Source organism: Jaculus jaculus, chromosome 10, assembly GCF_020740685.1.
Source record: "Jaculus jaculus isolate mJacJac1 chromosome 10, mJacJac1.mat.Y.cur, whole genome shotgun sequence".
NCBI classification, from domain to species: Eukaryota; Metazoa; Chordata; class Mammalia; order Rodentia; family Dipodidae; genus Jaculus; species Jaculus jaculus.
The window spans coordinates 37477129-37500267 of record NC_059111.1 but is presented as its reverse complement, the minus strand read 5'-3'; the positions used below and the strand labels follow the sequence as shown (position 1 = coordinate 37500267).

The 23139-nt window shown below is 38.7% G+C and overlaps 1 protein-coding gene across 1 annotated transcript in view; it reads right to left on the bottom strand.

Annotated features, from left to right (window-relative positions):
- Impg1 (interphotoreceptor matrix proteoglycan 1) overlaps window positions 1-22416 on the bottom strand; it is a 124537-nt gene extending 102121 nt beyond the window's left edge. The window contains exons 1-5 of the mRNA XM_045160049.1: window positions 22326-22416; window positions 20234-20464; window positions 12206-12372; window positions 11867-11895; window positions 10952-11016 (exon numbers count right to left, since the gene is read on the bottom strand). Of these exons, the coding sequence (XP_045015984.1) occupies window positions 10952-11016; window positions 11867-11895; window positions 12206-12372; window positions 20234-20464; window positions 22326-22416 (583 nt within the window). The remainder of the gene's footprint in view (window positions 1-10951; window positions 11017-11866; window positions 11896-12205; window positions 12373-20233; window positions 20465-22325) is intronic.
- Window positions 22417-23139: the final 723 nt, after the last annotated feature.

Here is a 23139-nt window from a genome sequence, read left to right as displayed (position 1 = left end):
AGAATGGTCCTCCCCTCAGATGATCAGAAGAACTTCCATTCCATTTTCTTTATTGGACCTGTTATAACTGGGATGGTTTTTCAGATTTATTTCTCAGCATATAGATACTGTTAAGTAGGAATGCATGTTGACTTAATATCCTACTACTGTGTTGACAGCATTTATCAATTTTAAAAGTTTTCTGGTGACATCATTAGAGTTTCTTATGGATAGGGTCATATTGCCTGTAAGTAGGGTTAATTTGACTTCTTACTTTCCTACTTATATTCCTTTCATTTATTTCTGTAGTTATATTGCTCTATCTAGTACTTCAAGGACAATATTGAATAAGGGTAGAGAAAGCAGATACACTTGTCTTACTTCTGAATTTAATGGAAATGCTTTAAGTCCTTCCCCATTTAGTATAATGTTCAATAAATATAGGTTCTTATGCTGAGGAATATTCCTTCTGTCACAAACTTCTTCAGAGCTCTTCAACTAAATATCTCTTATGTACATATTGAGATGATCATGTGATGTCTGAGTCTATTAATGTGATGCATTTATCGATTTGCATATGGTGAACCATCTTTGCATGCCTGGATTGAAGACTTCTTGGTCATGGAGAATGTTCTTTTTGATGTGTAGTTGAATTTGGTTTGTAAATATTGTATTGAGAATTTGTACATTCATGTTTGTCAGGGAAATTGACCTATAATTTTCTTTTACTTTTCTATGTCCTGATTCAGTTGTAGTATTAGGGTAGTACTGGTTTCATGAAATGAGTTTGGTAGTATTCCTTCCATTTCTATTATATAGATCCTACTATCCCTGCCTCTGGAATGCTAGGATTAAAGGCATGTGTCATCATGCCTGGCTTATCTCCAATTTTATTAAGTTTTGTCTTATCTCTTTCTTTTGGTTAGTTTGGCAAACAGTTTGTAAATATTGTATACCTCTTCAAAGAACCATCTTGTTTTTTACTTATTTATTTATTTATTTGAGAGAGTGAGAGAGTGGAAGAGACAGACACAGAGAAAGAGAGAGAGAGAGAGAGAGAGAGAGAGAGAGAGAGAGAGAGAGAGAGAGAGAGAATGGGCACGCCACTGCCTCCAGCCACTGCAAACAAAGTCCAGACACATGTGCCCCCTTGTGCATCTGGCTTATGTGGATACTGGGGAATCAAACCTGGGTCCTTTGGCCTTGCAGGCAAATGCCTTAACTGCTAAGCCATTTCTCCCGCCCAGAACCATCTTGTTTTACTGATTCTTGTGTGTGTGTGTGTGTGTGTGTGTGTGTGTGTGTGGTATAAGTGTATGTATGTTCCCATGTGTGTGAGTGAAGATGTGTGTTCAGGTACATGTACATGTGTATGTATGTGGAGGTCTTAGATCATCGCTGTGTGTCATCCTCAATCATGCTTCAACTTATTTTTAAAATATCTTTACTTATTTATTTTGAAGCAGATGGGACAGAGAAAATAGAGAGAATGGGTGTGCCAGGGCTTTCAGTCACTACAAACAAACTCCAGATGCATGTGCCACTTTGCGCATCTGGCTTTATGTGGGTACTGGGGAATTGAACCTGGGTTGTTAGGCTTTGCAGACAAGTGCCTTAGCAACCAAGCCTTCTCTCCAGCCCCATCTTATTTTTTGAGAAAAGGGTCCACCATTGAACCTGGAGTTTGCCAATTTGGTTTGATTAGGCAGCCTCAAAATCCCAGGGATCCTCCTGAGTGCTGGAATTGTAGGTGTGTGCCATGGCACCCAGCTTTTACATGGGCCTGAGAACTAAGTTCTGGTCCCCATGCTTGGGCAGGAAGCACTTTATCAGCTGAGACAGGTCTCAAGCCTTTGTTGATTATCTGTACTATTATTTTCATTCCATTTTGCCCTGATACTTAATATTTCTTTCCATCTACTGACTTTGGGTTTTGCTTGTTGTTGTTTTGAAGACCTTGAGGTACATAATCATATATTTGAGATTGCTGATTTCTTAACATAGGTAGTTGTAACTACAAACTTCCTCTTCAAACCACTTTGAATATATCACAAGTTCTGCTATGTTGTGTTTTCATTCCCATTCAATTCCAGGGAATTTAAAAAGCATCTTTCCTAGTTTCTTCATTGTCTTATTTATCATTTGATAGTGTGTTGTTCAAACTTCAGAAGTTTGACTAGCCTCTGTAGTTTCTTTGGATGCTGATTTCTGGTTTTGTTCCATTGTGATCAGGTAGAGTACAAGAAGTTATTTCAATTTTATTTTGATTATTGAGACTTGTTTTGAATTTTAAAAATGTAGTCTATTTTAGATAAAATTCTATGAGCTGCTGAGAAGAATGTCTACTCTTCAGTATTTGGAATGAATAATATGTACATGTCTGTTAAGTCCACTGGATCTATAATGTCACTTGACTCTTTGTTGATTTGTGTTTGTGTGTACATTGGTGGTTATGCATATTCAAATGTTTGTAGGTGTGTGTGTGTGTGTGTGTGTGTGTGCATGTGTGCATGCGTGCATGTTTGTATGATTCTTAGGAATGCCATTTGTCTTTTCCTTTTTTTGAGACAAATGAGAGGGAGTCAAGTAGCTTTGTTAGACAGTTAGGGTGACTGGGTTTCTGAAAGTATCCTTGCTGTCTCCATTTTGCTAGAGATCAAAGTATGATCTAACTTCTTATTTCTTCCCTAGATCTGTTTTTTTTCATAGACAACCTGGGCCCCTCCTGGGACGGAGGTCTTCTTTCCTAGTATTTAATCCTAGCATAGTGAGTCAAGTTCAGTCCCCAGAACTTGGTGTCATGGCTAGCCTCTTCGTGAGACAGCCCCTAGCCCAGACCAGTCACCTACCTCTCTGGCTCACCTGAGCCAGAAGGTAGGGCCCACCACCATAAGGTTATAAATATGCTTACCAGGGGAGGGCAACCTCTCTTGTGGCTGTTCATCACTTGTGAACCTTCAGGTTCTGATGAGTCTCCTGATTGTCTCAACCCAGCTGGGTGGAGACAAGGAGAGAACCCCCTGACCCCTAGTACCACATGGGCTCCCTACCCTCTCCTGTCCTCCACGTGGAAGTAGCCCTTTGTACTTTCTTTTCTTTCCTCTCTAGCTCTCTATTTATGTTTCTTTCAGGTCCATCATGTGGGCTCTCAGACCACATGGGTGCATTCATTTTCCTTCCCTTGGTTCTATACTTCCTTAAATAAATACAATAATTTAATAATTATCCCTCTGTGTTTGGTGTGCCCAATTCTTTGGTTAAATGTAAATGTGAACCCAAGGTTTGGAGTTCAAGGACTCTATTCCTGAACCCCTAGCACCCTATGTCACAGGGTCTCTCAGTGGCCTGGAACTCATCAATTAGGCTAGACTAGGTAGCCAGTGAGCTCCAGGGATCTTTGTGTCTCTACCTCCCCAGTGATGATATTACAATCGTGAGCTGCCACATTCAGCATAATTGCATGGGTACTGAAGGTCAAACTCGGGTCTTTGTTCTTCTAAGGCAAGCACTTTGCCCACTAAGCTAGCTTTTTAGCCCGCTTTTTGTTTTTATTTTTTTGGTCTGAATCACCTGTCTATTGGTCAGAGTGAGTTACTGCAGTCATATTGTCCTGAAGTTAATCTATGTTTTTACATCTAGTTATAAAATTGGGTGTGCCAATTTTTGGTGGATATAATTTTAGAATTGTAGTAACTTCTAAATGGACTGTGTGAGTGACCTTTCTTATCTCTTTTGACTACTTTTAGTGTGATGCAAATATAGCTCTACCTACCTGTACTCTTGTTCTATTTGCTTGGCATGCACTTCCCCATCTTTCACCTAAGGCTATGCTAGTTTTTGTGGGTTAAGTCAGTTTCTTGCAGGCAAAAAAAAAAAAAAAAAAAAAAAAAAAAAAAAATCATAGATGCTTCCAATTCAATTTTCCAGCCTGGGTCTTTTTAAAAAAAATATTTTTATTTATTTGAGAGAACATAGAAAGAGAAAGAGACAGAGAGAAAGAATGGGTGCACCAGGGCCTCTAGCCACTGTAAATGCACTCTAGAGGCATGTGCCACCTTGTGCAGCCAGCTTTAAGTGGGATTTGAACCTGGGATTGTTATACTTTGTAGGCAAGCACCTTAAATGCTGAGCCATCTCTCCAGCCCTAGTTTGGGTCTTTTGATTTGACAATTGAGCTTATTGCTCCGCGCCACTTCCGACGCAGGTGCTCCTTCAGGTTCCAGGGTGCCGCCTCGCTAGGGAGCGGCCTGGGGCGCTGGGGGAAGGGGAGGGGCGGGTAGGGGAGGGGCGGGCGGATGGGTGGGGTGGTTGAGGAGGTAAGGAACCGAGGAGTTTGTCGTCCGGGATGGACGAGTCCAGAGCCTTATTTTATTAAATTGTTTTATTGGAATCCAGTTCTCTATTTTGAAAAGTAGCATTTTATTTCTAAGCAAGCATTTGCTTTTAAAAAAAGTCTAAAATCTTTACAATGCCTGTAGTTGTTATATCATTGTTTATCTGTTGAATTTATATAATATACAAATCTATAAATTAAAAAAGAAAATTGAGTTTATTAACAGTCAGAATTATTGAAAAGTATGTTTTAATTCCTGGTATTTTTGTACTACTTTATGCTTTATTATTCCTCTTGTGTTTACTTAGTACTCCTATGCCTTTATTTTTATCTGTAGCTTTATGGATAGATGTGTTTCTTTTTCTTTATTGTGTAGGATCCTTCCAAATATCTTTTGTAGTGCTAGTTTAGTGGTCATGAATTGCTTTAGTTTCTATTTATCACGGAAAGTTTTTTTCTTCCCCTCTAAGTTAAAAATGATAACTTTATTAGAAATAGTAAGATAAACTGGAAGTTATTATCCTTCAGAGCTTGAAGCACACCATTCCATGATTCTGATGGGCCTGCTGTTACATATGACTTGATACTTCTCTTTCATAGCTTTCAATATTCTATGTTCTGCATCTTAGTTTTTTAACTATTATATGACATTTGGTGTCATATGTGTTTGGTATTCTAGATGTTTGTGGTATATGAATGGCTGCATCTATTTTTCTTTAAATTTGGAAAATTATCTGCTATGATTTTATTGACTATATTTTATATGCTTTTTAAGGCATGTACTTCTAATTATTTTATGCTCATAGTTCATAAATTTGACCTTTTAATGGTATTGCAGTTCTTTTATGTTCTGCTGGCACCTTCTTATGATTTTATATGTCCTCATCTGAATATCCTAATTCATTAGTTTGGTGTCAATCCCTTCTATTCTGCCTTCCACTTGAGCTGGTCTGTTGATGAAGCTTTATACTGCTTTCGATTTGACCTATTTAGGTCTTACTTTCCATAATTTCAATTTGATATTTTTCAATATTATTGTTATTAAATACCTATTTTATACTCTATATTAACTTCATTAGTTCATTTAAATTTTATTAGTATTCTCTTTTCATTAACTCAGGAGTTCATTTGTGCCTCTTTAATTGCATTGAGCATTCTTACAATCATTCTTGTGAATTTTTTGTCTGGGTTTCATCTAGCTCACTCTTGTTGAAATTCATTACTGTGGAATTTTTAATTTTGGGTGAAGTCATGCCACTTTGATGTTCTTCATGGTTTTTGCTTCCATATTGAGATTTATGAATCTAGAATTAGGCCAGTTGTTGAATTTTTTTTTTATCACCCATATTCTTCAGTTGAAGTTCTTGGAATTTTAAATTGGTCCTCTCCTGTGGACTTATTGTGTAGTTGAGTCGCTAAACCCTTGTTTCAGTTGGGTTCCCATTGCTGGTAGAAATCACCCAACCAAGAGCAGCTTGTGGGAAGAAAGAGGTTTATTTTGGCTTACAGGCTCGAGGGGAAACTCCATGATGGCAGGGAAAATAATGGCATGAGCACAGGGTGGACATCACCCCCTGGCCAACATAAGGTATGACATAGCAACAGGAGAGTGTGCCAAACACTGGCAAGGGGAGGCTGGCTATAACACCCATAAGCCCTCCCCCAACAATATACTTACTCCAGGAGGTATTAATTCCCAAATCTCCATCAGCTGGGAACCTAGCATTCAGAACACCTACGTTTATGGGGGACACCTAAATCAAACCACCACATTCCGCCCCTGGCCCCCATAAACTGTTAACTGTCCATGATGTAAAATGCAATGCATTCAATCTATCTTCAAAAGTCCCCATAGTCTTTATCAATCCTAATGATGTTCATGGACTTCTACTAACTAAGGCTGACCTGGCTACGGCTACTGCTGAGTGCCAAATTTGTCAGCATCAGAGACCAATTCTGAGCTCCTGATATGGTAGCATTCCTTGGGGTGAACATCCAGCAACCTGGTGACAGGTAGACTACATTGGACCACTTCCATCACGGAAGGGGCAGCATTTTGTCTTTACTGGAATAGACACTTATTTTGGGTAAGCATTTGCTTTTCCTGCCAAAACTACCATCCATAGGTTACAGACTGCCTTATTCACTGTCATGGTATTCTATACAGCATTGCTTCTGACCAAGGAACTTACTTCACAGCCAAGGAGGTAAGGCTGAGGGCCTATGATCATGGAATTCACTGGTCTTACCATGTGCCCCACCATGCTGAAGCAGCTGGCTTGATAGAATAGTGAAATGGCCTTTTAAAGAAATAGCTATAGTGCCAACTAGGTGGCAATAGCTTGGGGAAGTGTCCTCCAGAAGGCTATATATTCTCTGAATCAGCTTCCTATATATGGTACTGTTTCTTCTATAGCCCAAATTCATGGGTCCAGGAATCAAGGGGTGGAAATGGGAATGGTCCCACTTATCATCACACCAAGTGACCCATTAGCTAAAGTTTTGCTTCCTGTTCCTGCAACCTTATGCTCTGCTGGCCTACAAATCTTACAGAAAGGGGTGTGCTTTTGCTAGGAGACATGAAGAACATTCCATTTAGCTGGAAGCTAACACTTCTTGGTCACTTTGGACTCCTAATGCCCTTGAGTTAACAGGCTGAGAAAGGAGTTACAGTGATAGCAGGGATGATTGATTACCAGGGGGAAATTGGACTGCTTCTCCACAATGGATGTAAGGAAGGGTATGTCTGGAGTGCAGGAGATCCTTTAGGGTGTCTCTTAGTGTTACCATGGCCTGTTATTAAAGTTAATGGATGACTGCAACAACCCCATAGAGGTAGTGTGATAAATGGCCAAATCCTTCAGAAATGAAGGTGTGGGTCACCCATCCAGGTAAAGAACCAAGACCTGCTGAGGTGCTTGCTGAAGGTGGAGGAAATACAGAATGGGTAGTAGAAGAAGGCATTTACAAATACCAGCTAAGGCCATATGACCAGATACAGAAATGAGGATTGTAATTGCAATGTTTCCATACTACTTTGATACAGAGTATTTGTACATATCCATACCAATATTAAGAATATATCACTTGCTAACTGTTGAATTTATATTAGATCTATTATATTAGAGACTAAGCATTCCTCAAGGAACCTTGCTTTGTGTTGGGGGGAAGATTTTGTGGTTCTGGTTGTATGTGGGATAGTTATACCATGTTAGATGGAATTATGAGCTTGTTACTGTTTTTATTTGGAAATTAAGCCTGATGTAAGGAGATATGGTTTGGTGTCAAGCTGACAAGTGGTGGACTTGTGATAGTTACCATGTTGTCAACTTGATCTGCTTAGTAATCCACAGAAATCCCTTTCAAGTGGGTCTCCTAGGTTGCTTCCAGGAAAGATTAACTGAAGGAGGAGGTCCTTCCCCCAGAGCCAGCAGCACCTCTCAGAGGGGGACTTAATATAAGGAAGCTCTGGGCCAAAAGAGCCCCTTCATTCCTTCCACTTGGCTTGTTGAGCTGCTTGCTGCCTTCCAGTGTGGACTGAAGACCAGCGCAGACTGATGACCAGCATCAACTGAAGACCAGCGTGGCTCAAAACCCAACAGCTCCTCAGGAAGCCTCCAGGCCTTCAGTGCCAGATAGAGACTGCTGAGGCATCTGGCCACATGGACTGAGTAGCTACCAGGTTCCTTGATTCTTGGGCCTGCAACTGCTTATTGGACTACCATAAGCTAATCCAATAAATTCCCTTTTAAAAATAATTTGTTCTAGCAATTTTGTTCCTCTAGAGAACTCTGACTAATACAACCCTCATCAGTGTGCTCAGGGAACTAGGCACAGTCTCCAGCACCATTCTCACTGTGGGACTTTACCTGAAGGGGATGGAAAGGCCTTCTTGTGAAATGTCATCTTCTAGGTTGCCCCCACCTCCTCTTCAGGAGTAAAATGTCATTTAATGAGGCCAGTGAGGACTGAAGCTCTGGCCAATACCATGTGGCCTATCAAATGGCCTGAACACTCTTGTTTTTCTCCTGTAGGCCACTCTGACTCCCTTCCAAGACTCAAAAATTAGTTTCAACTTCCTCTTTAATTTTCCTACAAAGTTTAATTTTATCACAAAGGTTCTTATTAGTTAAATCACAGTATAAGATAGAAATATAAATTAATTTCCTTCATTAATTTTGATTGGTTTCCAGTATAGAAATGAAGTAAGCATGAAACAACTTTTAATAAAAATCTCTTCCTTGTAAATACGTCTCTGAAATGATGTTACAGGTCAAATGTGAACTGTTTATAAGGGGAATTTATAGCTATATAGCTCCACCTCTCCTTGTTAAAGTATGTGTTTTACTTCTTTTATAATTGAAGTTGAACTAGGCCATTTAGAAATAGTAAATTAGCTGAACCACATCAGGAGAGATAGAAAAGTCATGTCACAGCAGCTTTCTCAGAAGGTCAGTAAATAATGGGAACTATATTACTATTTACCTAAAAGTAACTTTTTTTGCATCTTAAGATTTTAAGTAATCAAAATTTGCTTTCTTTCTTCTCCTTTGTAAAACTTCTATTTATTTATAAGAAAGAAAAAGAGAGAAAGAGAGGAAGAGAGAAAAAGAGAGAGAGATTGAGCTTGGGTGCACCAAAGGCTCTTGTCACTTCAAATGGACTCCATATACATGTGCTACTTTGTACATTATGTGGGTACTGGGAAATTGAGTCAGAACTGTTTGGCTTTGCAAGCAAGTGCCTTTCACTGCTGAGCCATCTCCCCAACACAAAATTTGCTTTTTTAAAAAAATTAATATAATTAGGGCTGGAGAGATGGCTTAGTGGTTAAGCGTTTGCCTGTGAAGCCTAAGGACACCAGTTCGAGGCTCGGTTCCCCAGGTCCCACGTTAGCCAGATGCACAAGGGGGCGCATGCGTCTGGAGTTCGTTTGCAGAGGCTGGAAGCCCTGGCGCGCCCATTCTCTCTCTCTCCCTCTATCTGCCACTTTCTTTCTGTGTCACTCTCAAATAAATAAATAAATAAAATTAAAAAAAATTAATATAACTAAAATAAAATAAACATAACATATTAAAATACTACCTGGAGGCTCTATCTATCTATCTATCTATCTATCTATCTATCTATCTATCTATCTATCATCTACCATCTATCATCTCTATATATATTTTTTTGTTTTTTCCAGGGAGGGTCTTGCTTTAGTCCAGACTGACTTGGAATTCACTATGTAGTCTTAGGCTAGCCTCAAACTCACAGTGATCCTCCTACCTCTGCCTCCTGAGTGCTGGGATAAAAGGCATGTGCCACTATGCCTGGAGTATTTCTATATATTTAGTAGTGCATGTTAAGTGTATTTTGTGGAATAGTGTACTTTTCTTTTATACAGAGTCTTGAAATATATCCCAGTCTAGCTTTCAACTCACTGTGTAGTCCCAGACTTAACTCGTGATCCTTCTACCTTAGCCTTTCAGGTGTTGGGATTACAGACATGCACCATCATGCATACTTAATGTATTCTTAAATTATATGGGAAAATGGTAAAACTGAAAAGCTAACTGCATGGAAGGAAGCTTTAAGTATCTAATAAACATAAAAAGTTATTTTCTTTATGACAAACATTAAAACTTTATATTTAATATTGTCACACATGCCATGCTAAGGAGGCCACCAAGTTATTTAAATTGTAACAAAATTAACTTGTTTTTGGCACTGTTAGGGATTGAACCCAGGTCTGTGAGCATGTTAGACGAGCATTTTATCACTGAGCTACATCTCTAGCCCTGGAAATTCAGTTTTGTATTTCATAATATACCTTGGGAAATTAGTGATTTAAAAAAATTTATGCTGAAATATGTTAATTAAATAGCATTTGTTATGGCAATAAACACTTTACAATGATGGAAAGGCTAAATGAATGTCATAGAATATTGGAAATCATGTAAATGATTATTTTGAAAAAAAACTGAGTGAATATAAAATATTCTTTATCTCATGTTAAATAAAAAAAGGCTGGGCTGGAGAGATGGCTTAGAAATTAAGGCACTTTCGTGTAAAGCCAAAGGATTTAGGCTTGATTCCCCTGGATACACATAAGCCAGATGCACAAGGTGGCACATGCATCTGGACTTTGCAGTGGCTGGAGGCCCTGGTGTGCCCCTTCTCCCTCCCCTCCCTCCCTCCCTCCCTCCCTCCCTCCCTCCCTCCCTCCCTCCCTCCCTCCCTCCCTCCCTCCCTCTTTCACTTTCTCTCCATACACATACACACACACATATACAACATCCTCTCTGTCTCTCTCAAATAAATAAAAAATACAAAGATATTATAATCTAAATGTATACCTTCTATCTGTTATCATACATATGTTATGAAAAAGCGAGGTTATAGGCAAAATTGCTAATGCTAGTTACATTTAAACTAACCATCCCTCTAGTTTACCTTTATTCTTTTTTATATTTTAGTTTTTTTCTTTTTAATATTTCCTAATTTTATACAATGAATTTTCATTGCTTTGTAACATTACAACTACTAGTAAGAATTGACAAAGTACATTATAAATATTGTCAATTTACTCAAGGATTGCTTTCATAATGATTTGAATTAAAATTTGGAGGTGGATGAGGAGAAATCTATGCTTACCTGTTGAAAACATTGGGGCTTCAGTGGGCTCTACCAATGTCTCTTCTGCGGTTATTTCATCTTTTCTATTCACAGGATAGAAAAATAAAAAAGAGTTGGTAAAAAGGAACTTGATAGCTATGGGGATCTAGATTTAAATTTGCCTGTACTGAGCAGACATAAAGATGAGAGATGAAAGAGCATACTTTGAAACTAGATTTAGCAGTTTTCATTACTGAAGCAATATTTGTACATATGTTTGATATATGATGTATGCATATATACATTCAAAGGATGTCCTCAAATGGTTATGGCCCACATTAGGTCTTTTTCTTGGCATCTTGGCTTTGTGTGACCTCAGGGATCCATTTCACAGCAGTCAAAATTGGACTTTATTTTTCTCTAATGTTTTATAGCCCCAATATGTTTACAATGTACTTGACATCAAAGATAACAGATAACATAATTGGTGACTAGAATATTCTTCCTATCTCTCAAACTCTTAATCCTGCATTCAAGAGTTATTTTTATCTAATCAAGAGCTCTTATAGTTAATGTAATTGGAAAGAGATTTCTGAATGTTGGTGTATTGAGTCTGCTATCTTGGTTTGTGCTCTGATCAACAAAAATAAATAACAATTATATATTTGGGAAGAGGAAGGGGACCAGTGAAAGGGTGATATAAGATAAAAGTATATTATATAAATGTATGAAAAATCACAATAAACCTTATCATTTTATATAGTTAATATATGTCCTTTTTCCTTCTCTATACTCATTTATTTTCAGTGCAATATATGTGTAATCTGTTTATCAGAACAATCTACACAGATCTAGGTGGCTGACATAAAAATCATAAAGATACAACAGCTTCGTATCACTCCATTATATATCACTTGAAAGTCAGGCACACAGCAGTCTATTTTGGATACTTACCTCCCAGTGAAGCTTCTCTGTTTTATTCTCTGCAAAAAAAAAAAAAAAAAGAAAGAAAAAAAGAAACGAAAAGAAAAAAGAAAAGTAATTTTATCAAAAGATAATGTCAACTGAAGAAATACAGTCTATTTTCATTCTATCTTCCTTCAACTACACTTCAATCTGCCTGTACAATATTACTTTTTAGGAACAAAATTCCCATTGGTTTCCCATCAGATATCTCCAAGGACTTCTTCAAGTAACTCTTATGCTTTGAAAGCTGGCTCAATGGAGCAAGGACGAGAGGCCTGGCTGTTCTCAGCACTGCCTCAGCGAAGTCCACACAGGCTTTGAGTTCACCTGCTGAAGAAGATCCAGGTGCTCCTTGGAGTTGCTGAAGTTTTTCCCAATGTCAAACAGGCAGAAGGTGTCCTGATGGCAGATGCCCACCCAGTCCTGGTACTCCTCTGCGTCAGGGATGCGATCCAGGAAGAGCCGGTATGCCTCCCACACTGCTTCCTGACACACTGTGATGCAGAGACATCATTAGCAAACAGTCTAAAGCACAGTCTCATAACACACAAAGTTCTGTCTTGAATTATGTTGACATACTCACTAATTTACAGCCCATAGAAACTGCTTCATTTAGCAAAATATTTAAGCAACTACTATGTGCTAGGGAGAAAAAGAAAAGAAGATGGTGTCATGGTGTGTGTGTGTGTGTGTGTGTGTGTGTGTGTGTGGTGTTCAGGTGTGAGACAAGGTGACTTTTGAGCAGATTTAAGAAAGCAAATGGCCATGGGTTGGAAAGTGAGGATGTCAGTGTGGCTGGAGCAAAGGTGAAAATAAATTAATCTGATGGCAGGAAAAAAATATATGAAAGGGAAAAAAGGGTGTGTGAGGCTGATAGACCAGTTGTCTCTAAACTGGGATGCTGGTGCTCTGTCTGAACTTGGTTTCCTCAAGTAATGAATAGGCACACAGAACCTGAGAAGGAATCCATTTCCAGGCCTTCTTGGTTCAGATTAGGATTGAGGTAACTTTTCTTTTCTTTTCTTTTCTTTTCTTTTCTTTTCTTTTCTTTTCTTTTCTTTTCTTTTCTTTTCCTTCCTTCCTTCCATCCTCCTTCCCTCCCTCCCTCCCTTCCTTCCTTCCTTCCTTCCTTCCTTCCTTCCTTCCTTCCTTCCTTCCTTCCTTCCTTCCTTCCTTCCTTCCTTCCTTCCTCCCCCTCCCTCCCTTCCTCCATCTCTCTCTCTCTCTCTCTTTCTTTCTTTCTTTCTTTCTTTCTTTCTTTCTTTCTTTCTTTCTTTCTTTCTTTCTTTCTTTCTCTTTTCCTTCCTTCCTTCCTTCCTTCCTTCCTTCCTTCCTTCCTTCCTTCCTTCCTTCCTTCCTTCCTTCCTTCCTTCCTTCCTTCCTTCCTTCCCTCCCTCCCTCCCTCCCCCCTTCCTCTCTCTCTCTCTCTCTCTCTCACTTTTTCTTTTCTTTTCTTTTTTTGCAGGTAGTCAGCTAGGTACACTGGTCCAAAAGAACATGAATGCCACCCTGCCTGGTGAGATTAGAATTTCAGTTTGATCTAAGAGGGCCATAAGATTCCTGATTCTACTCATTTTCCTGGACTTGTGGGCCAGTCCTTTCTGAGATAATACTGTCTTTCTATGCCCAAAAACCAATCAAGATTTTTAATATACATTTGAACTTGGCAATATGGCTCATGTAAATTGAATGTCTGCTTCATAAAAGGACCCAATCCAAGCCTCCATGGGAGACCTTTTTCTCCCCCTTCCCAGATTCAAGGGGAAAGCAGGGCAACTCCTCTTGGCTTGTGAGCTTTTCTCTTTTACCTCAACTCTGCCCTAATAAATCTTTCATAATTTACCCTTCTCTGTGTTTGCATTTTTCAATTCTTTTTTAAAACAACTTTATTTATGACAGAGAGATAGTAAGAGAAACAGACAGAGAGAAAGAGAATGGGCCAGCCAGGGCCTCCAGCCACTGCAAGTGAACTCCAGACATAAGTGCCACCTTGTGTATCTGGCTTATGTGTGTCCTGGGTAATCAAACCTGGGTCTTTTGGCTTTGCAGATAAGGGCCTTAACTGCTAATCCATCTCTCCAGCCCCATTTAAAATTCTTTTTGTAGACAAGAACTTGAAAGTCATGGCTTGGTGGTTGGGAAAATTCTTTGAGAATTGGCTTGGGGAGTTCTAAGCCCAACCAGAATTCTGTCTTGTAACATTCTTATGCATGTTTTCATGGAAAAATGCCTCTGTAAGGATATGTCTATTCTTTATTTACCCCCCTTTGGTCAAAATCCTTCCCCATTCTCCCAACCCTAATCTCACTATAACACAGTGATCCCAGGTTACCTTACAAAGGGATAATTTTAAATAACAGTACTTAAATTGAGAGAAGTGGATATAGTTGTGTAGTTTGGCCTCTCTAGCTGATTTGTCCTAATGGAACTAATAGATAAGAAATCCTTAAATGTAATGATGGAGGAGAATGATGTGATTACTAGCATATAATGCCACAGAAATTCAAGGACATTGTTATTACAAAACCTTGTTCCCATGTGCTTATTTATGTAAACCATCTTCTTAGCACTGGATGAAAATCATGCTAAACTCAACATCATTTTAGAAATGAACAATATAAATTAATGACTTATATGACATGAGGTCACATAGGAGAGAAACCAAAGTATCCTCATGGATGACGGCTGAAGCTGAGGAAACTCAAGTCTCAGCTGTCTCACTTATGCCAGGTCCTTCCAAAGTCCTGTTTTGCATTTGTATGTACAAAATCTGTATCTTACCCTATATTCATCTGTGAACAAAAACAAAAAAATTGTCCAACTTATATGTTTGTTTTAGCAGTTTCATATTAAAATTATTATAAAGGCAACTAAATCCAGCAGAAATTTCTTTTTACACATAAAACTTCTAGTCATGGAACTAAACACATGTGATTTCAATGTATATACATGCTTTTATTTCAGAGAAATAATTTGAAGAAGTCCACAGCATATTTTACAACATAGAGATAAGTTGCATTGACAAAAGATTTCAAAGGGACATGGAAAGGAAAAGGGCTGTGTGGCAAAAGCATGTGACATTTTCTACTCTTATATGTAGGACCTTGGATTGGCGAAGCAAGTGCTCTGTCACTGAGATGTATCTCTATTCCCCAAATAAGACTTTATTTCTCTTAAAACTGGATGTCATTATTCAGATTTTCTGTTTTTCCTTCTTCTTTTTTTTTTCTTTTTCCTGTTTACAGTATAGGGCATTAAGTCCATAACCTCACAATGCCAGGCAGGTACTCTACCACTTTCCCATCCCTCCTACCCCCAAGAAGAGTTTGTTAATCCATTTGTTAAAAGAACTTGATGACTCAGCGACTTCAGTAGATATGGTACATTCCACTGGATCATATGAATGAGCCAACTCATACTTTAAATATCCATATTGATAGTTCATTGAAAGTTATAGCTACATTTTTATTAATTATTTAAACTCATGATGAAAAGCTCTAGATGTCAGCTGAACTATATGCAATGGGATACACACATAGCTTGCTTTAAAAGTCATTTGTGGAGTTTAAGTGAGAAAAATATACTAGAAGACTCCTATTGTAAGTAAATATTGATTTGTATCCATAGAAGTTTTAGAAGCAATTAGAACTTTTGAGGCCAGCACAGGTATCTATGATGGAAGTCCATGCCTATAGATTGTTATCACAGTTGGATAGTGTGTGAGACCAGTGGTATGAGAAATCCCAGAACAAGGTTGGACACATGTCACATGAAGAGATACATTGTGATGGGAGCCAGGACTTCGCTGCCACCTGTGAATATAAGCATGTTACCTTACCTCTTTAATTTGTTTCCCTATCTATTCAATGGGAATGTTGCCTAGATGTTCTTCAGATCAGTACTTCTATACAACTTAAAGGTGTGCACATATTACCTGTGAATCTTTAAAAAATTTCTCACAATATTTCTGGGGTGGTATATGAGCATCTACATTTCTAGCAAGTTCTCAGTTGTGGACAACACTTTAGGAGAGCAAAACTAAGATGTCATTCATCTTTGCCCTCACTCACACTCATTGATAAAGATGTAGTTTTTTTTAAAGTAATATTTTATTTTTATTTGTTTATTTGAGAGAGAGGGAGAGAGAGAGGGAGAGAGAGAGAGGGAGAGAGAGAGAGAGAGAGAGAGACAGAGACAGAGACAGAGACAGAGACAGAAATGGGCAGGTAGAGAAAGAGCATGGGTGCACCAGGGCCTTCTGCAACTGCAACGAAATTCTGGACACATGCACTTCCTTGTGCCACTGGCTTACCTGGGTCCTGAGGAATCAAACCTGGCTCCTTTGGCTTTGCAGGACAGGACCTTATCTACTAAACTATCTCTCCAGCCCAAGAAGTAGCTTTTGATACAGGGGTTAGGTGAGAGAAAAGAGAGGCATGAGAGGGAGAGACTTGGGCTGAATATGGTGAAAATGTAAGGATAGGCATCCATTATGCAGAGTGGTTAGCCAAGATGGCCAGAAGTAAACTGGCCTTGTCAGCATTTGTGATTTGAGATGGCATGTTCAGGATTCTACACAAAGCTCCTTGCATTCTCAGCACAGGTCCTCAATATTTCCATTTGGTTTATAAATTTGGGGTCTGCTGGAAGATGTCAAATGATTGTTTGTAAAGGCAGTGATGAGAATGAGAGTCATTCCATCAAAGGAATACAGTTTTGTGGCTGGCTTTCCCCCTGTTTCTTTCTGAGCCAATTTTTAAAATTTAAGAATCTCACACTGATGAATAATAAAATTTCATGTCACTCAGGGGCAGCCATAAAGATAAGAGACTGTCACTGCTGTTGAAAGAAATATGATGCTATTTTTTCATTTAGGGAAACAAATGAAAGAAGCAAGCCTAATCAACAATAAAGCATCACAAATTAAAATTCCAGGCTGATAATTAGGTTGGAACAATAACTAGTCTATTTTACAAATACCTGTGGTAAATCATGCTTATGAATGCTGTAAATAGATTTTACATGCAAATAGTGAGAAATCATGTTTAAAATAAGTGTAACACATACATGTGCATGTTTATACTTCTATGAACATATTTTATGGGGTTTAATCAGATCAATGTGCAGTCAAACTCAAAATAGATTATGTCACTGTCTTTCCCAGTGAGTGGCTCTTGGCCTTCTGTGTCATTCAGCAAGCATTTACAGGGAAGCTGTTTTGTGGATAAAATGTTCCAGGACCTCAGAGTTTATATTGGACACTTTTAAATTTTTTAAATTTATTTTTATTAGTTATGGAAGTACTTAGTATGTAAACAACACATGTCAGTACCATCCTTTTCCTCATCCCTGCCCCTTTTTACCAAAGGGGCCCTCCTCGTTAAAAAAGAAAAAAATGGTGTTCTCCTTTCTATAATAAAGCAAGTATCTTTTTGCCTCCACAGTGAGATATATGGGTGAATAAAAGTCTTGATATCTATGTCTATGTCATCTATATCTATATATCTGTATATATCATCTATATATTTATATGTATCCATTTATATCTATATATCAATCTATGTGGTTTTTATTTGAAGTAGAGTCTCAGTCTAGCTCAGTATGAGCTGAAACTCACTCTGTAGCCCCAGGTTGGCCTTGAATTTACAGTGATCCTCCAACCTCTGTTTCTCAAGTGTTGGGATTAAAGGTATGTGCCACCATGCCCAGATAAGGTTTTTTTTGTTTGTTTGTTTTGAGGGTCTTGCTCTGGCTCAGGCTGACCTGGAATTCCTTATGTTGTCTCAGGGTGGCCTTGAGCTCATGGTGATCCTCATACCTCTGCCTCCTAAGTGCTGGGATTAAAGGCATGTGCAGCCATGCCCAGCTCAGTTAAGATTTTTAACACTAGCCATATATATATATATATATATATATATATATATATATATATATATACCAAATTCAATCAGATTAAGCCAGGCTTGGTGGCATATGCCTTTAATCCTGGCAGTCAGAGGGGGCAGAGGTAAGAGGGTTGCCTTGAGTTCAAGGCCACCCTGAAACAACATAGTGAATTCTAGCTCAGCATGGGTTAGAGTGAGAACTTACCTCAAGAAAACAAACAACAACAACAACAACAAACCAAGAAAAAGAACTCCTGAGATTAGTTTAACCCTAGCCCCCATTACAGGTATAGACATCCAAGAACCTTTCTGGATGTTAGTATCATGAAATGGGTTCGTAGTTGTTATAATGCAGAAAACATCCCTGGCAAGAATTGAATCAGAGTTTCAAGTAAATGGACTTTAAATAGGGCAGGAGTGGAAGAAAATCCAACATGATCAAGGTGGGAAAAAGTCAGTCTTTAACTTTCACAAATAAAATGAAATGAAATCAGATTTCATAGAGGCAAGGCATTTACTATTACATGAAGTTATCTGCAGAACTTAGTAGCAGCTAGAAAAGAGTTTTAGAAGAAGAAGCAGTGTAAAATTTTCAGCCATATTAAGTGAAGAGGATTAACAAAGATATGGTTGATATAATTTCTTAATAATTTCCAAGAATTAAAATAATTATGTTATGCTTTCTTGAGGTAAAAACTACATTGTACTTCTGTGGGAAGATGCAATAACACTCTTACTTTATATCATGTGCCTTTCTGATAAGGTGCAGTAACACCCTTGCATGATATGTTGTACCTCTGTGGGAAGTTGTAGTAACACCCTTGCATTATAACTTGTACCTCTGTGGGAAGGTTGAGTAACACCCTTGCATGATAACTTGTACCTCTGTGGGAAGGTGGAGTAACACCCTTGCATGACATCTTGTACCTCTGTGGGAAGGTGGAGTAACACCCTTGCATGATAATTTGTACTTCTGTGAGAAGGTGGAGTAACACCCTTGTGTGATATCTTGTATTTATGTGGGAAGGTGGAGTATCACCCTTGCGTGATATCTTGTTCCTCTGTGGAAGGAAGATGTAGTAACATCCCTGCATTATATCTTTGTCTTCTCTGCACTCTGTTATTTTCAAACTTTTGATATTTTCTCTGGATCAGCAATAAGCAAACATTTTAAGAAGAGAGAAAGTTTTCTTCAATAATTTTGTTGAATAGGTTCTTCATGCCTTTTGCCTAAACTTCTTCCCCTTGTGATCTACCCATGATTTAGATGTTTGGTTATTTGAGGGTACTCTACATTTCCCTCAGAAAATTTTGCAGAAAAGGAGATGGAAAGAATGTTAGAGCCACAGGGTAGGAGTAACTATCTAGAGTCATTGTTCCCTCCTCCAACGACTTGCTGCTGCTATCATATCTCATAACCCACAATCTTATGGTGAACACCAGCAATCAGAAAAAGGAGGGCCATTCAGTAGAATTGGGGCAGGGCAGAAGGAAATGATGGTACTAATATATGATGTATCCAAACAAAGTTTCTACTTAATTAAAAAAAAAACAAAAAGAAAAAAAATAAAATATCTGAATTGTGAAAAAACAAGAGAGAGGCTATGAGTTGTAATTCAACTTTTGAAACATTAAGTCTAAAATTAAAAATCAACTTGCTCATGTTCCTGATGTTGCAATCATCCAGGGATTCTTACTTTTTATAAACGATATTATGATTCAATACTAGGGTGCTGAGAAGGAGCTAGTTCATGGGTAAGAGTGCTTCCTGGAAGCATGAGGGTCTTTGACCACCTGAGTTCTATTTGCCATCCTAGTTATGAGGAGATTGGATCCAGATAGTCACTGGGGCTTGTGAAAACCATAGGTCCTTATTCAGAGAGAAAACCTGCAGCTCAGTGGAAAGAGAGAGAGGGTAAGAAAGAGAAAAAAAGAGAGAGGGAGAGAGAGAGAGAGAGAGAGAGAGACAGAGACAGAGACAGTGAGAGACTGACTCTCCATCTCAAGGAAAAAAGCAGATGAGTAATAAAGAAAGAATACCCCAGGTAAGAGCACTTACTGTGCATGAGGACTTGAGTTAGATTCCAGCACCTGCCATAAAAAGCCAGGCATGGAGACACCAGTCTAATCAAAAATTGGGGCCTCTAGGTTTTGTGAGGAGCTCTGGCTCAGCGAAATATGGTGGAAGAGTAGTAGAGGAATGGTGTAAAACCTGTGTATAAAAGTGTTTTGGTGACGTTTCTAGGGCCATAATTTTCCCATGTTGCACAAACCTTATTTGAAATCACAGAGTTCATAACGATACTTTTACATGTTTATGCCTCATTATTGTCATGTAAATGGGCTGATTTCTATACATCTTGTGGACAAATGAAAGGCCCTGGGAGTTTAGGGACTCAGATGATGTATGAATAAATGAGAAAGGATGAAAAAAAAAAGGGGGCTAAGCGAGTTTCATTGCTTTCCTTACCTCTCAATCTATAATAAGTTTGCAGATTGGCTGAAAGCTCTCTCAAGGACTCCTGTGGACAGATGTTAACAGTTGAGAAACGTGATGACCTTCTGGTTCGAAGCTTTGCCAAACTGAATATTTGTCTTATAGTTGACACTTTGTACATGTTTGTAGAACTTCCAGCTGTTTTAATTCTTGAAGCATTGTCTATATCTTTAGATTCAGAATTGAATATTTTAATGGATCTATCTATAAGAGAAATATGGATTTCCTTGTGAGTATATACATTTATGTAATACATGTGGCATATATGGATAAATCAATGAAATAAACAAAAAATTGTAATCTTTTGGTTTATGATATTTTTACTCTGGTTCAACTACAAACTGTAATATTATATTGACAAAACATTTTCAGAAATAAAAGAATAGTATAATGAGCCAGTCAACCACATATTTTTTTTAAACATCTCAAATCATCTTGCCTTTCGGAATTGCCAAACATTGAAACCACTTCCTACACATTTCTCTGAAAATCTCTCCCTTCTTAGCACTCAAGCCTTCCAAGAGATTTCTATTTTGATAGACATTATAACTCAAGAGCAGGAATGATAGAGCATTGTGACAGACATTATAAGTCAAGTGGGAAATGATAGATCATGGTGATAGACATTATCAGTCAAGTGGGGAATGATAGAGCATTGTGACAGACATTATAAGTCAAGTGGGAAATGATAGAGCATGGTGATAGACTTATAAGACAAGTGAGGAATGATAGAACACTGTGGTGTCCAGAGGTAAAGTCTTGATGAGGAAGTGAAATGCTTCTAAAACCTCAGAGAGGAACCTTAACCACATCATCTCCCTGTCTACAGTTGGCAACCCTGGGATATCTGTGTGTCACAGCTCAGACTGTGGAAATCTGGTGCAGAGTGACCTGGGGCAAGGATGAGTCTTAGAGCTGTACTTTCAGACCAAACTTGGCATTTGGGTGGCAGTGGGAAGAAGGATGAAAGAAAGGAGAGAGGGCTGGGCTGCTGGAGAACGCACCTACCCAAACCTCTTCACCATGCTGGCAACAGCTGTGTTTCTAGACCCCCCCTAATAAGATTGAGTACTTCTTTAGTTTGGATTTTTATACATTTTATTTTATTCCTTGAATCAAAGGACTTTAGCCAGGCATGGTGGTGCACACCTTTAATCCCAGCACTTGGGACGAAGAGGTAGGAGATTTGCTGTGAGTTTGAGGCTGCCCTGAGACTACATAGTTAATTTCAGGTCAGCCTGAGCCAGAATGAGACCCTACCTCAAAAAACAAACAAACAAACAAACAAAAACCAAAACAAAGGGCTTTACTATATAGGTGAATTATATTATTTTTCTCAAGTGATCTCATAAGTAAGGTTCTGAGGCTTATGAGTAGCAGAGCATGCTATATGTAGTTTCCTTCCATTTCACCTTTTTTAAAAAATATTTTTTGTTCATTTTTTATTTATTTATTTGAGAGCGACAGGCACAGAGAGAAAGACAGATAGAGGGAGAGAGAGAGAGAATGGGCGCGCCAGGGCTTCCAGCCACTGCAAACGAACTCCAGACGCGTGAGCCCCCTTGTGCATCTGGCTAATGTGGAACCTGGGGAATTCAGCCTCAAACCGGGGTCCTTAGGCTTCACAGGCAAGCGCTTAACCACTAAGCCATCTCTCCAGCCCCCATTTCACCTTTTACTTTACTATTTCTACCAGTTAAGAAAAAAATATTGATGAAGTGTTTGTTACTTCCAATCAGGCCTCATCCTGCTTAGCTTCTGAGATGAGTTGAGTTCAGGTAGCATGGCTGTAAACTAGTTGACCACTCGCCATGTTCCCTTGAGATTCCAAGCTTGTGGTTTACAAAGATACAGATTTTTATTTTGTAAGGGAGGCTCACAAGCTGATATCTTTTAATATGCCCCTGGGAGAATGTAGGCGCCAGAAAATTTTGAAGTCATCAGATAATTCCAACATACAGAGAGGATTGGTAATCAGTGTTTTATGAATCTGTAGAAATGCTTCCATCCTGAGTCAAGATAATCTATCCCAAACTGCCTCACACTACTAGGAAGTTATTAATACACTCAATGGAAAACCACAGACAGGGACTATATGATGGAAATAGAGCTTTGGTTTTAACTTTCTGCTCTCCATTGGGCTCTGCTGCGTACATGTTGGCCTTACCTACAGGCACCGTCCCACCTGATGGTGGCTAGTAGCAACTAGAGTAACACTAGTGGCCTGGTTTATGTTGATGATTCAATTTGTGTGATGTCATGCTCTTCAATAAGACTAGTTGTCATGGGATATACCAGTATCATTGCCATTGCTGAGCAATCACAAGGGTAGGGGGCTAAAATTACCTGTACTAGCTCAGTATTTCTGTACAGATGGAGTCAAACTGAGTCAAATTGGTAGTCTGATGTGGTGATTGAATGAGAAATTCCCCCATAGCCTAATTTGTTTGTGATTAAGTCTCATACTCAATCCACAGCTGGCAGCAATTTGGGAGGTGAAGCCTTGATGGAGGGGGTATGTCACTTCTTATAATGGGCCTTGAGGTGTTATAGTCTGGCTAGTTCACTATTGCTACTATGGCAAGATGTGAGGACCAGCCTCTACTTGCCATGTTCTGATGAAACTTCCCTGCTGTTTCTTTGAAATAAACCCTCTCTTTCCATAGCTGATTTTGGTTGGGTGTTTTGTCTCGGCAACAGGAAAGCCGCTGCAACACATGGTGAACTGGAGGGTGTTCATTTAGTACTGTGGATAGGAACATGATGGACTGGAAGGTGGCCATTCAACACTATGGATGGGTCTGAGCAGGAGATATTAACGCTCACTGCAGCTACTAAGTGTGAATTTTTGTTTATGAATATTAGTTTTAGTAACTGTT